Source organism: Protopterus annectens, chromosome 12.part0 (assembly GCF_019279795.1).
Source record: "Protopterus annectens isolate FY-2018-M chromosome 12.part0, PAN1.0, whole genome shotgun sequence".
Taxonomy (NCBI): domain Eukaryota; kingdom Metazoa; phylum Chordata; order Ceratodontiformes; family Protopteridae; genus Protopterus; species Protopterus annectens.
Genome location: NC_056746.1, coordinates 1228602683 through 1228617182, shown reverse-complemented (window position 1 = coordinate 1228617182; position 14500 = coordinate 1228602683). Strand labels below are relative to the sequence as shown.

The window sequence follows — 14500 nt, the reverse complement described above, 5'->3', positions numbered from 1 at the left end:
TTTTTAGATCACAAAGTGACAGTTTCACCTTCCATTCTCCTAGCTTCAGCATCTTCTGGCTCCCCTGATGACGTGAGTTCCATTTACCTGAGGGAGCTCATAATTCTGTACTTCCACATCACTTGATTTTCACTCTACTGTACATCCCAGCATCTGCTAGTGGCTCCATAGCTTCATTTGGATACTCCTTGTTGCCTTTCCACTGCATGCCCATCTTTATACCTGTAGTACATGCCACCACAGTCGCTGTGATTGTACTACATCGGTCTGCTTCCTGAAGATCTTGGTATTAGAGTTTGTTTGTGAAGATACTGGGTTAATCAGTCTTGTGTTTTCTTTTAGCGGTTTTGGTTCAAGTTGTTTTTATATTATATTCTCAGTAACTTTTGGTAAATTATTTATTTTAAAGTCTTTTTTAAGTATATATATATCTTTATTTTTAAGTAGTTGATCCTGAGTTGTACATGAACTGGAGAGTTCTCACCATTTGTCATTCCCCAGTTTGAAGTTGAGGACCAAAAAAATGACACAAAGAAAAAAAGTCCTTTCAAACATATGTGCCAGAGACAGAAAAGGGTCAAGCAAAGAACCATCTCACTGTGTTCAATATGTGCAGAATCCTTCTCTTTGATCACATCCCTGCTAAACTGTAGCAAAGAGTTAGGCTGCTGTCTTGCTATATTTCAGTGACAAAAAAAAAAAAAACTTTAGTCCAGAAAAAGTGCTATTATGTATTAACATAACAGGTGTTCGTTAAACTGATTTACTAAACAGTAACAGAGAGAGCTATATTAACATAATTCTACAATAAAGAAACATGAACTGATTGTCATATAAGTAGTTACAACCTGCAATCAGAACTACATAAATGTTTTCAAGTACCGCTTGCAGGTACTGATAAGCATATAATCTACAATACAGTTTGTCCTGGTGGCAGCCACCCATTTATCTTGCCCTTGTTATGGCTTTTATTCATGTAAGGTAAGTGCTTTATTTCATTGATAATAATAATTTGAAGCTGAAGTTTATTTTTCATTCCATCCTATGTGTGTGTGTGTGTGTATATGAGCACACGTGTGTTTCTTTGTCTAACCAAATACCAGCAAATAAATATATAGTTAATGTGCCTGCTTGCAAGATAGGTTAAGGATATAAAATCAGAGCATAGGCATTATCATGAATAAGACATGTTTGACATAGCTGTGTCCATCATTGACAAGTTTCATAAACTATTTAATTTTTGTCTTCGTTCATGCCACTAACTTTTTTTTTTAATTTCATTTTACTTTAGGGTCCTTTATGATGGTAAACAGTTCTGGACGGGCATCTGGACAAAAGGCTCATTTACTCCTGCCTGTTCTGAAGGAGAATGATACCCATTGCATCGATTTCCATTACTATCTGTCCAGCAAATATGGTTCAAGCCCAGGATCTTTGAATGTCTATATCAAAGTTAACGGTGGACCCCAGGGCAATCCCGTATGGAATGTGTCAGGAATTGTTACTGAAGGATGGGCCAAGGCAGAACTTGCTATCAGCACTTTTTGGCCTAATTATTACCAGGTACAATATTTTCACTTGTAGTGCTTCTTTAAATAGCTGAACATAATCTAAATAATTCTCCTGAAAGAAGAAACATAGAGGCCTGAAAGCATTTTTAAAAAAGTTCATAACTTAATGTTGCAGTTAGCTACATAATTTGAAGCGAATACTGTTGCTCATTCGCTTATTTACTAAAGGAAGTTGCAAGCTCAAATGCTAAGAGGAATAAGTTAAAGTACAGTAAGCAATATGTGTTGGCTTAAACTGCCTAGTGCTGGATTTAAGATGTCAACGGAATTTGTTAACTGTCAATGGTTACTAGTCATGCCCTTATGCATCAATCTGAGTGCTGTATTGTAAAGCCAAACTCTTAAAAAATGCTATGTGCCTAGTTGTTCTCATAGTACTGCAGTATGTTTCATATGACATTAGTTATGTCATATAAGGAATATTCTATGCATGATTTCCCTTCCCACTCATTTATCTACTGATAGCGTAAAGAAAACCAAAAACCTGCTAATTATGTATAATTCACTTTGTATTCAATATAGTGTACTCAGGATTTTTTTCGCAGTACTTCTTTGACCACATAAACTATATAAACATACAACTATATAAACATACAAACCATACCACCAAAAAATTCAAAAGAAATTAATGAAACTGGAAGCTGTGTCCACCACCACTTGTTGTTAAGTTTTTATTGAGCAAAGACTGACCGAGTGCTTTTGTCTGTTAGGGCTTCATCAGAATACAGACAAAAGTGCTCACTCAATCTTTGATTAATAAACAGTTAATAACAAGTGGTGGTGGATACAGCACCTAGTTTCATTAATTTCTTTTGGAACTATTCAAACATATGAGAATAAATAAATATCAGATCTAAAATCAGAATGACACATTTTTGCTTTTGACTCAGTGGTTTGATAACTATTGGAAGCTGTAAGACCAAATACTATAAGTACAGCTCTTTCAATACATCATCATGTAAGGAGATTACAGCCTAAATAAAACTTCAGGAACACTTTTGTTTCTTTCATTACTGAATAACGGCAAACAGAAGTTCAGCGATTATAAATGATATAGTGTAATATAATATAATATAATATAGTATAATATATAATATAGGTAACTATGATTTTTAAAGCACTACAGGACAAATTTGAAGTTGTTCTTAAGTGGTGAGCAGTGGCTTACCACAAAAGGCACTCATTCTAGGGGACAAAATATGGAAAAATATCAGTAAGAATGAACTCCTATAAGAGATGCATAGACATTTAAGAAGGAATGTATTCAAGTGCCTATAAAGTGCCTACATCACTTACAGCTCTCTATAAAAGGAGTGAACCAAGTTTACTAGTAGACAAATCACTTATAAGTATGTATATAATATCATACTGATTTAAAATAGATTACTGAATGGTGATCTGCAAGGAAAGGTGTTACACACACAAAAAAAAAAATACTAGAAAAGGGAATGCATTATGTTTTTTCTTTGTTTGCATCTCAAAGGATGATAAGTAATACATTAACTAGTAAGTATTTTAACAAATGTGTTGAGTTTTGATTACTGAAAGGTAACCTGCTGGGGAAGGTATTACACAAAAAATATACTAGGAAAAGGAATGCATTATGTTTTTGGTGATCTTGTAAATGCATACCTCCCTGGGGGTGGACAGATGTGGACGTGGCATGGGCATCACTTGCATGATTGACATCCCAAAAGGCAGAGATGTCATATTCAAATGATGCCTGTGCAGATTTGATGGTGACATCATGCATACTATTTACCCTTTTCCTCAATGTAGTGTGATCTCAGAGTTGGAATATTTAATTTGCAGGGGATATGGGGGGTGCACCCCCCCTGCAAAAATGTAAAAAAAAAAAAAAAAAAAAAACATTATGTAGTTCTACTACCCCCTCAAGCTAACTGCCAAATACCCCATGAATGTTCATGTGGCCAGTGAAGACATCAACATGAATATTCAAGGTCTAGGCAGGACTTGCTACTTACTGTGCACCTGTAGAGGTACTCATGTACATAATTGCCATGTTTTTTGCATCTCAAAGGATGATAAGTATGTTACCAAATATGTTGAGCTACATGCATCCTACCTACCTCATAAAAAAGTGTAAAATTATGGTGGAAAAATAATAACTATAGCTCAAGTCTGGCCAAGGTAAACAATGAATATTAAAAAAATACGAACACATATAATAGAGCAAAACCGCAAATACATATTTCTGAAAGCAGTTTACATAAAATAAAAAATCTAATATACACTAGTAACTAACCAAAAACAACTGATAAATGAAGCAATCCATGATGAAGAAGTGTAAAATAATATCCTTTGAAAATTAAATAACCCTGCAAATTGCAACATTGATAGCACCTCCATAAGAGTGGACACAGTGGTGAGAGATCTGGGTACTCGGATAGATAGTAATCTGAATTTTGACCACCGTGTGTCCATGGTGGTAAAGAAATCCTTCTGTGAGGCTTAGCTTATAAGTAAGGGCATGGCATCTAGATCTAAGATGCCATAGTCCTACTGTAGTCAACCCTCATCAGACCAATAATACAGTATAATGCACCTGTTGGCATGTATCTCACCAGGCACCTGCAATGGATGGGAAATTGCAAATTTACTCTTGGGGGGGTGCCCATGTACCTCATGGACAGAGGCAGTCTGTAAAAATAGTCAAATCCCTGCTTGCTGACCCTTGTTATCTTTCCCTAACTGATAGAAAATTGGGTAAAATATTGGTAAAACTGGCTAGGCTTGTAAGGGCTCTTCAGCTGTTAGCCTAGTAATCTCCTATAAACCTATGAACCTATAAAAAGACTGATAATGGAAAAAAAAAAAGGATTTGCTCACTCCAGTTTCCATATCAGGTGTTATTTCAACAATGTTAAACACATTTGCCCCTTTATAAACAAGGCTTCATCAGAATCTAAAAGAAAGCTCCCTAGCAACCATCCCTGTTATCTACATAACAAGTTATTCGTGCATAAATAATTTAAGGAGGGAAAAGTACATACAATCCCCCATTATGTCCTGTTATTGCAATATTTGAATGGCAGTGGGAAGACGGTATTAGATCAGAAGTACTGCAAGCTGCTGAAGGCCAGGGCTGGCAGAGGGCAACTTCTTCTTCTTTCGGCTTTTCCCGGTTAGGGGTCGCCACAGCGGATCACCTGTCCGCTCATGATTGGCAGTGGAGTTTTACGGTGTCGAGTTGCCAGCCCGGCGCCCAACCTTCCACAGAAGGCACACACTCACGCCTAGGGCCAATTTAGATTGTCCAATCCACCTACAGCATGTCTTTGGGATGTGGGAGGAAACCGGAGCACCCAGAGGAAACCCACGCAACCACAGGCAGGACATGCAGACTCTGCACTGAAGGCACCCCAGCCGAGGATTGAACCGGAGAACCTCTTGCTGTGAGGTGGCAATGCTAACCGCTGCACCACCATGGCTGCCCGGGTGGCAGAGGGCAACACTGGCATTTAAAGAGATAAAAAGGGCAAATACTTACTTCTTTATATACTGGTATCTACTACCATAAGAGAAGCAGACAACAGAATCTGAAATATTTTCATTCCTGTCAAAACATGTATAATGTGTCTTTTGCTGTAACATAAAAATGATAGACAATAATATTAATTTTGGTTTTTATTGCATTAGAAAAACACAATGATACAACTGAGATAAATTGTTTGTTAAGCTATAAAAATATAAAATGTATATTTTTATGAAACAAATAGGGAAAACCAGAGCACCAAAATGTGTACAAGAGATTACTGCTGTCCCCAGCAACAAAGGATCATTTGTTTGTAATGAAAAGTATAACAGCAATTTCTTCAGAATGCTACTATATCATGATCTTCAGCTACAAAATGCACTTAGATGGTGGGTCCAGCTATCAAGACACATCCAATGTTGCCTTCTTATAATGAAGTGTACTGCAAATTAGGCTAAACTGTAGGTGGGGGAAGTATTACAAGTCCAGTGACAAAAAGCAATACATTGACACCTTGCTAAAGAGGTATTTTAGGCCACTCTTGTACTTACAGCCCTGAGCAAAACTTCGCAATAAAACTCACAATGAAAACAGAGTATAAAGTGTAAAGTTAGACTGGCATTAAAACCACTAGAACCTGCCCCTGAAAGGTATCTTTCTGCTTTCCTTTGAAATGTCATTATGAAACTTTTAGATAACAGTAACATATACAGTTATGCAACAACCCAAAATCTGCCGTTCTAACCTCAGGGCTTCTTAATTCAGCACATCTCTATTTTTCACCTCATTGCTTTAGCTGCTCAAAAGTATGGTATTGTAGCCACAACATACTGCAGCTAAAATATTTTTTTCTGATGAAATATAGAGGAGTTTCACTGCAAATACTTCTTTACAGAGTAGTCAATATATCTCAGACAATTATTTTACGTAGTGTACTAAAAAAGAAGTTTACCACATCACCTTAATGATACAGAGTACAATTCATAGTGCAGATTGGCAGTAAAGGCACAGGAGCTCAAGCCAAAAGCTTTATATCTGTGTGCCTTTGAGAGTATTACAAAACTTTGAGTTCATAACATGGTATTTGGTTGCAAAATACATTTAGGATTGCAATTCTAAACACATAAATTGCATTGCAGCACATCTCTGAATTTGACTCCACAGTTTTAGCTGCCAGAAATAGCATGGCATTGTAGCCACATTGCAATTAAAACATACATTTTTTTCTGGAAAATATGTAGTATTTTTGCTTCTGAGATACTGCAAACTTAGTACACACAGATTATGGACATTAGTTTTATTCAACCTCTTCTGCAAAGGTAAAATAGTCCTCAGGTAAAAAAGAACATAGTACCTGACTGAGAGACCAAAAACCTTCAGAAGCTCTGGCTTTATTATCAGTATCCAAGAATCCAACACCTCGCAAAAAAAAAAAAAATGTGGAACTTTTAAAAAGATACTTTTGCTGAAAATATAAACATCCCATCCCAGAGGACTCTGCATCCCTTAACAGGATATATTACCTCTGATTGTAAAGGAGTCACATAAATATAATGAAACTACAGCTGTACCCAACCTTTTGCGCAGTGGCAAAAATACTTCTCAGGTATAAATCAAGTATAGACCAGAATGTAACAACGCAGGCTCTCTGTATTGTTGACTTTGTGCAAGATGCAGTTCACATTAAAAAATCAGGGATTTGCAATTAGGTGCACGGGTATAAAATACAAACATGTTGCTTCAGGGGATTATGCCCCTTTTATCACAAAAAATGCAATGGTTATATTGCTTTTAGATAGATGCTGTCACCCTCTCAAAAAATCATATCAATAATAGCTCAGAAGTGATACTATAACAGCCATTTGATTTCATACATTAGCTGCCTCCACCCTTTTTATCCAGAGGTTAAACAGCACCCGGGTAGATGTCAAGCATAATGTCAGACTGAGACGTCAAAACTCCTATGAAAACCTAGATTTACTAACTGTATTTAAGAGGCCATATGCCTGTTCCACAAAGACATTTCACAATTTAAAAATCAATGACTTCTAATAAGGTGTTTGGTGCAAAGCACACACTGTTCAATGGAATGTCCGACTAATGAGAGGGTATATTACCTTTGACTGCAAAGGAATTCCATAAGTATAATGGACTTATGGGAATTTATTTATTGATTGGACCTTTTTCTCCTCTCTGCATCATCCTGTGGCTTTCTGTCAACTGCCCCATGTCCATCACTGGATGTATCAGCCAGCTCCTTAACCACCCAGGCTTCTATCAATAGGATTGGAACCAATGAGGATATTTAGGGTACCTCAGTGGTCTGGCTAAAAACATCCACCAAGGAGTTTTTTATATATGACCCACCCTCCTTTCTCAGTTCCCATGGTATATCCAAGAGGTGGGCATGCAAAGGAGACATATGGCATTTCACTCTGTCTTAGCAACAGCTCAGCCATGCTGCCACCATGTCCCTCTGTGGACTCCATGTCCCAGAAGTGATGCCCCCAGCCATTACCAGGAATTGTTACATGAGACGTGCACAGAACCACCCTCCCACTAGGGGTGGCAATGCCTATCTCTCCCTACTCCTACATCAGTCACTGAGCTGCTAATTGAACCCAGATTTTATGGACTGTAGTCAGGGTTTTATCCCTATGTGCCAAGGGAGCAGTGCCATAAGACACTGACATATCCTGCCCCCACAAAAGCCATATCAGTAATCAATCAGAAATGATCCGGTACCTGCCATACACTTTCATAAATCACGTGCCCCCTAGACTTCTATGCAGAATACTTGGGTGGAAACCAAGCATATTGCCAGGCTGTGAGAACAAAATCCCTCTGATATGCTGCATGCACCAGCTGTGTTTAAAAGGCTAAATTTCAGTTCCCTGAAGACAATTCACAATAAAAAAATATTGACTCCTAAGAGTTCTTTGATACAAAAACATGCCTACTATTCCAATAGAATATGCCTCTGCTGAGAAGTTACATTACCTCTGACATCAAAGAATAAGAGAGATGTGGTAGCCATATTGCTCTTTGACAGATACTTCCAGAGGTTCCTTAGGATCATAGATAAGTACTAGGATAGCTGCCCATGTGTACCATTTTAAACCTGGCCAATTTCTGTTTTTGTAATTGAAATAACCTATTCAATTAGGTTATAGATTGGCTTTCTCCATCTCATAGTCGATAATTATACATTACCCCGGATAAGAATAATTGGAATCATACGATAGATCATGTGAGAGGACCCATGGATGGGATAAAGCATTTGGTATCTGCTTCGGTCTATTAGTAATACAGGGGGCAGTCCTGGGGTAAATTTTCTGTTTCCCATCCATAGATCTAAATTACACTTGAAAATGGACTGGGATGATCTTTGTTTTATGTGAATGGGGAGTTTGTTCCATAGCAACAGTATCCTCTGTGAAATATACCTGCCCCTCCAAACCATTCTATTGATGTTGCAGAAGAGGTTTAGATCCCTAGACTGAGTATTTCTCAGTCCATCTGACTTGCTAATATGTATAACATCCATCAGTAATGAGTTTGAGGATGCCTTGTATGCCAGACACAGGCCACATCATAGCAGCCTATAGGATGCTGAGTACACTGAAAGGGCTTGAGTTGGTCCATGTCAGACATGTTGTTTAGGCCTTACATCATTTTCATAAAATATCTCTGTAGATATCCAGTTGTAGCATGTGTCTGGACAGATACATGCCAAAGGGGGGCAATATTATTAATGATTGGCCTAATGAGGGTTGAGTAAAGGGGAACAATGACATCCCTAGATCTAAATACAATCCCCTTGTTTATAAGCTGTGCAATACAGAATAACTTTCTTACAACAATAGACAGATGTTGTTCCAAAGTTAGGTCACTGTCTACGTAAGTTCCCAAATCCAGAACAACTGGGTCACCTTTTAGGGGCATGTTGTCATCATGGAAATTCCTTGAGGTAGATGACTTCTCAAAGGATACATTAATGCATTTTTGGTATTTAGCTTAAGACCATGATTTTGACAGCAGTTATTTGAGACAAGCATCCTGCAGGATGGCCAAGTCATCTGGAAATTCAATGACTGCTCCTACTTTGTCGTCATCTGCAGACTTAGTCAGCCAGAGCCCTTTGTTATTGTCTCCTAGAAAAAAAGCATTTCAATACATCATGTCCGCCCAAACTGATAGCGATATTCTGTAAATGTCTAATATCAACAATGTTCTTTTAAGGGATCCAAGAAAAAGTCAGGGACATTCTACAAAAGTTGGGATGAAATGCACACGTATACACACAAATGCACACGTGTGTGTGTGTGTGTGTGTGTGTGTGTGTGTGTGTGTGTGTGTATATATATATATATATATATATATATATATATATATATATATATATATATATATGATCTCCTTCTGTTTGTCTAAAACACACTTTATCAATAAAAAAAGGTTGAACCCACTTAGCGAAAGTGCAGTACATCGGAAGTGCAGTTGTGCGAAAGACAATTCACCGAAACACATTACAGTGGGGATAAGGAAATATATCCTTTTCCCCACTGTAGTGCGATCTCGGAGTTAGTATATTTAAGTGGGAAGTGTGCTGGGTAAAGGGGGGCTTGCCCCTTTGCAAAACAGTGTTTAGAGTAGGTTTTTTTTTTCTCCCGATTCGGTGAATCGGCTTTTTTGAAAATGCACTTTCATGGAAGTGGGGTCTTACTTTTCTTTTTTGAGATTGTGAAATTTTGATAAAGAAAAGTAGACCCTATATATAAATATATATATATATATATATATATATATATATATATATATATAACTGTAAATAATAGAAATGGACCTCCAAAGGATGAACTCTAGAGAGAAACGTACCTCTCTTCTGAAAAGAAAGAAGTACACTACATATTTCTCTTGACATTTCTGGCATGGCTTGCATGCATATTTTGAATAATAATAGGTATGAAACGTGGTGCTGTGGTAGCATTGTCGCCTCACAGTTAGACGTTGCCCATTCGATTCTCAGTTAGAGTGTCTTCTGTGTGGCGACATGCGTGAACGGGCGTTCCTTCGTTGAGGGTTGTGAGTTAGGCCCAGCAAGCCAGCACGTAAAACTCTACTGCCAATCATTAGCGGACCAGAGTACCGCTGTGGCGACCCCTAACCGGGAAAAGCCGAAAGACATAAACAATGAAACTAACCACTAGAACAGAGTTTTTCAAAAGGTGGCCCTATGGCCACAATTCAGTCCACTAAAATATTTTCTCTGGCTCTTGGTATGTCTTATAACAAACTGTTTTGAATGGAGAGTTTCATGTTGGATATTGTAATGTGACCCCCCCAGACCTTGCCAAGTATGCTTAAGTGGCCCTGAGACAGAAAGGTTGGACACCCTTGAACTAGAATATAATCCTCATGAGAGAGAGGAGAAAAATAACAGGCATCGGTATACATCAATATGCATTTCCAACAGTAAGAAGCAGGAAACTCTAGTAACTGGTATTACTGACTGATGGTATACCTACTAACTTTCAGTGATTTCCCAGAAAATCAAAAGTTTTAAAAAGGATAGAGGAAAACAGGAGGTGAAATCAGTTACAGGGTATACAGTCACCATGATTTTTTTTATTTTGTAGCCAATCATGGTGCCAGCGCTGCATCTGCATTTACTTAGCCAGCCAATAAGATGCAGATTCAGGCAGGACCAATGGTGCAAGTTTATTTATTTATGTATTTTGCTAAAGAATAGAAAATACTTAATTCACTACAGTAGTAGAATCTTAAGAAACAGACTTTTTTTATTGAAATCTAGCTCAGTTCTTTATTTTTTTTAATTTTTTTTTTTTTAGTAAACAAGTTAGTTGAAGATCAGTCTACAGAAAGTGGGAGGGCACTCACTCACCCCTTGCCTTATGGTTCCAGCACCTTTGAATTTAAGTTAAGGAAAAATAAAAGTATTCTGCTTTGATTCTGTTATACTGTTGTAATTCTGTTGCCCATAGTATAGATTGGATTCAGATTGGCTGAATCCAGTTCTGTTTGAGGATTATGCACTAAAAATCAGGACTCCTTTGTTTGGAGACACCTCCCACATACCCTCATGGCAGGACTGTACAGTAAGACTATCTTATTAAAGGTTACTGGTTCAGTGCTCAGTTTGAGCTATGTCATTGGTTCATGGCTCAGTTTGAGCTTTTTCATTGGTTTCTTTGTATTAGCTGCTATGCTCTTGTTTCCACATAGGATATCATCTTGCACCACCATGCAGAGGGGGTAGCTCTTGGCAGTTATAGATGCAGAAGCTCCAGTAGACATATTTTCCCTTAGACATGGATGCTATCTAGCAGAGCAGATCTTAAACAGCTTTCAGCTATTCAGTTAACCAGCATTTTTACATCTTACCTATCAACATCAGACCCTACAGATCCCCCTTTTTATAGACCTCCTACTGTACACCTCATAAGTTAGTCCCCCCTACCAGATACCCCTGACTTTTCCAACTTCTCTGTGGGTACACCAATTTCAAGCCATGCATTATCAATTGTCAGTTTCCCCCTCTTTCTCCTGCTTGCTTGGTTGACATAGGTTTTTGAGGCAGTGCACCACCTGCCTCATGTACACTGACAACCCCTTACTGCTAAATCACTCAATTACAATTTGCGAGAGATGCTCCTACACTAAGAATCTGGAATCATTGCTGTCAGTCTCAGAACAGCAACACTAAACAGGTTGTCAGCTAACCTACCACAACTCCCACAAATAATATGCCCCAATACATAAACCTTCATATGTGGAGGTACACTCCAGATACCTATATAAAACACTAGATACCTCCAAAACACAAATATGATACACCTAACACTACATCCAAAGCACCCAATACATATAAAAACAGTAGCACCAGTTTCTCACCAAATAATCCCTTAAGGCAATGCACATCTATTCCAAATGTTTTAGTTATAGGTGACTCTGTTGTGAGGCATACTGACACCAGACTCACCAGGTTACACAAGAAATAGGCTATGATCAGCTGTCTGTCTGGTGCAAGGATTCGTCAAATCACGCATGCACTCAAGCCTCTCAACACGTACCGTTATGGCTCTATCATAGCTCACGTTAGTGTGAACGACATGAGATGTACATCTCTGGACTATATGAAGAGAGACATGGTTAAGCTCTCTGAATATGTGTCCCAGTCAGGTATGTCCTTAGCTTTGAGCAGCATTTTACCTTTGCCTAGGATGATACCACAGTATAAATGAAAAAATGATTGGCTTAAATAATTGGCTTAGTTTCTGGTATCATTCTAAGGGGATTTGGTTCCTGTCAGCTAGGGATGACATGGTGAAGGACCATGCTGCTTTGCCAGAGATGGACTTTACCTGGCACCTCTAGGCTTTTGGTTGCTGACTAAGGCACTTACCTCCCCCATAATGCCATTTTTAGGCAAGGTCACAAAAACAAAATTTGAGATGTGAAAATATCAAACACAAAAAAACAAAAGGTCATGCTAATAGAGTCTATATTAGATTTTCGAAAATTACGTAGAGCGAATCACTATTGGTCGACACCTAGTGATCGATTTACAAAATAATCGAAAATCTAAGTAAAAAAAAAAAAATACAGAAACATAAAGTAAAGGGTGTAGGCAGGGTGGCTAGTCCCCCTGCACCCCCCACACCCCCCGCTACTGAAATATACCAACTTCGACATCGAGCTACAGTGTATGAAACTGAAATCTTCTGTTTCCACACTGTATTGCACTGAAGTGCGATCTCGGAGTTAGTATATTTAAGTAGTGGGGGGTGTGGGGGCGCAGGGGGACTTGTCCCCCTGCCTACACCCTTTACTTTATGTTTCTGTGTTTTTATTTTTTTTTTATTTAGATTTTCGATTATTTCATAGATCGATCACTAGGTGTTGACCTACAGTGATTTGCTCTACGAAATGTTCGAAAATCTAATATAGACCCATGCTGCTAAATGCTAGGCATTTAAATCAGAAACTACAGTCTCTAGAAGCACTCTTCTCCCTGTAAGATGATGATATCTGTGCAGTCACAAAAGCCTGGTTCAAAGCCACAGAACGTACCCCATCCTTGCAAGACAACAATGCCTTACACACTTTCAGAATGTATATTGAAAGTCTAAGAACAAACGGAGGTGGAGTATCTATCTTCATTAAAGATAATTATGCCTCTAGACTGGTCAGACAAGATAACTCTATAAAGTCGCTCCAAGTCCAAATTACCATGTGCAAGATGCACCTTCATGTCATTGTCAGTTAGAGGTCCCCTTCTATGAACCAAGAAGCCCAGACTGCTTATTTAGATCTACTTGGGACAATCAAAGTACAACCTAACACTCTAGTCATGGATGATTTCAACTATCTCTCCATTAATTGGGAATCTTATATGAGCCCAAACTCATTCACACAAAAGTTCCTGGACTTTAACTTAAATGTCTTGGAACAAGTAGTGCATCACTCCACAAGCGGCTCTAATATTTTAGACCTGGTCTCACCAATATGAGTGACCGATAAAACGCCTCATGTGTAGGGCCTGCAATGGTTAAATCCAGCCATAAATCAGTCATTTTGAAGTAGCAATAGCACCAGAACTCCACAAAGGAGAAGTCAGGCTAAAAAACTTCATCAAAGCTAACTATACCCTCCTAAGGGATGATATAATAGACTTCCAAGCTCAAGTTTCCACAGATGGCATTGACAGGTATACTAAGGTATAGACTGATGCCCTGTATACACATCTGCACAAATGTATAGACAGAGCCATGCCTGTTGGGATTAAAGCAAGATCATCAAGAAAAAAAACAAATCATCCTGGTGGATGTCTAGCATTAATAGATTATACAATAAGTGAAAGAAGCTGCTGTCTAAAAATGCAAAACTGAGAACTCAGCAGTGGAAGAGCACCCTGCTCAGCCTAAACAAGCAAGCAGGACAACTCATAAAATCTTCAAAGAGTAGCTATTAGAAAAAATTTAGCAACCATAGCCAAGGATATCCATAAGGCCTATTCAGCCGAGTGCCCAACCTAAAAGGTAGGATTCAGATGTGTGCTGAACTAATTGTGGATGGTATCACACACACTGACCCTGTGGAAATTGCAAACCTGCTAGCAGACAAGTTTGGTGAAAATTTCACCCCTATCCCTACCAAGCATAGCAAAAAACATGACTTCAACATCAACTCCTCCCTGTGTCTCCAAAGAGCAAGTCATTAATATTCTCTCCAAGACTAAGAACACAGCTTTCATAGGACCAGATAGCATTCTGGGCTGCATTATTAATGTTCCTAAACAACAGCTAGCTACTCCACAAGGCATCCTATTCAAACTCAGCCTGAGGACTGACTTTGTCCCCAATGAATGGAAAACAGTGACTGTTATCCCTCTCTACAAGGGCAGCTTGGC

At 38.4% G+C, this 14500-nt stretch overlaps 1 protein-coding gene across 1 annotated transcript in view; it reads left to right on the top strand.

Annotated features, from left to right (window-relative positions):
* PTPRT (protein tyrosine phosphatase receptor type T) overlaps nt 1-14500 on the top strand; it is a 3212182-nt gene that overhangs the window by 1342742 nt on the left and 1854940 nt on the right. The window contains exon 3 of the mRNA XM_044089009.1: nt 1292-1563. Within this exon, the coding sequence (XP_043944944.1) occupies nt 1292-1563 (272 nt within the window). The remainder of the gene's footprint in view (nt 1-1291; nt 1564-14500) is intronic.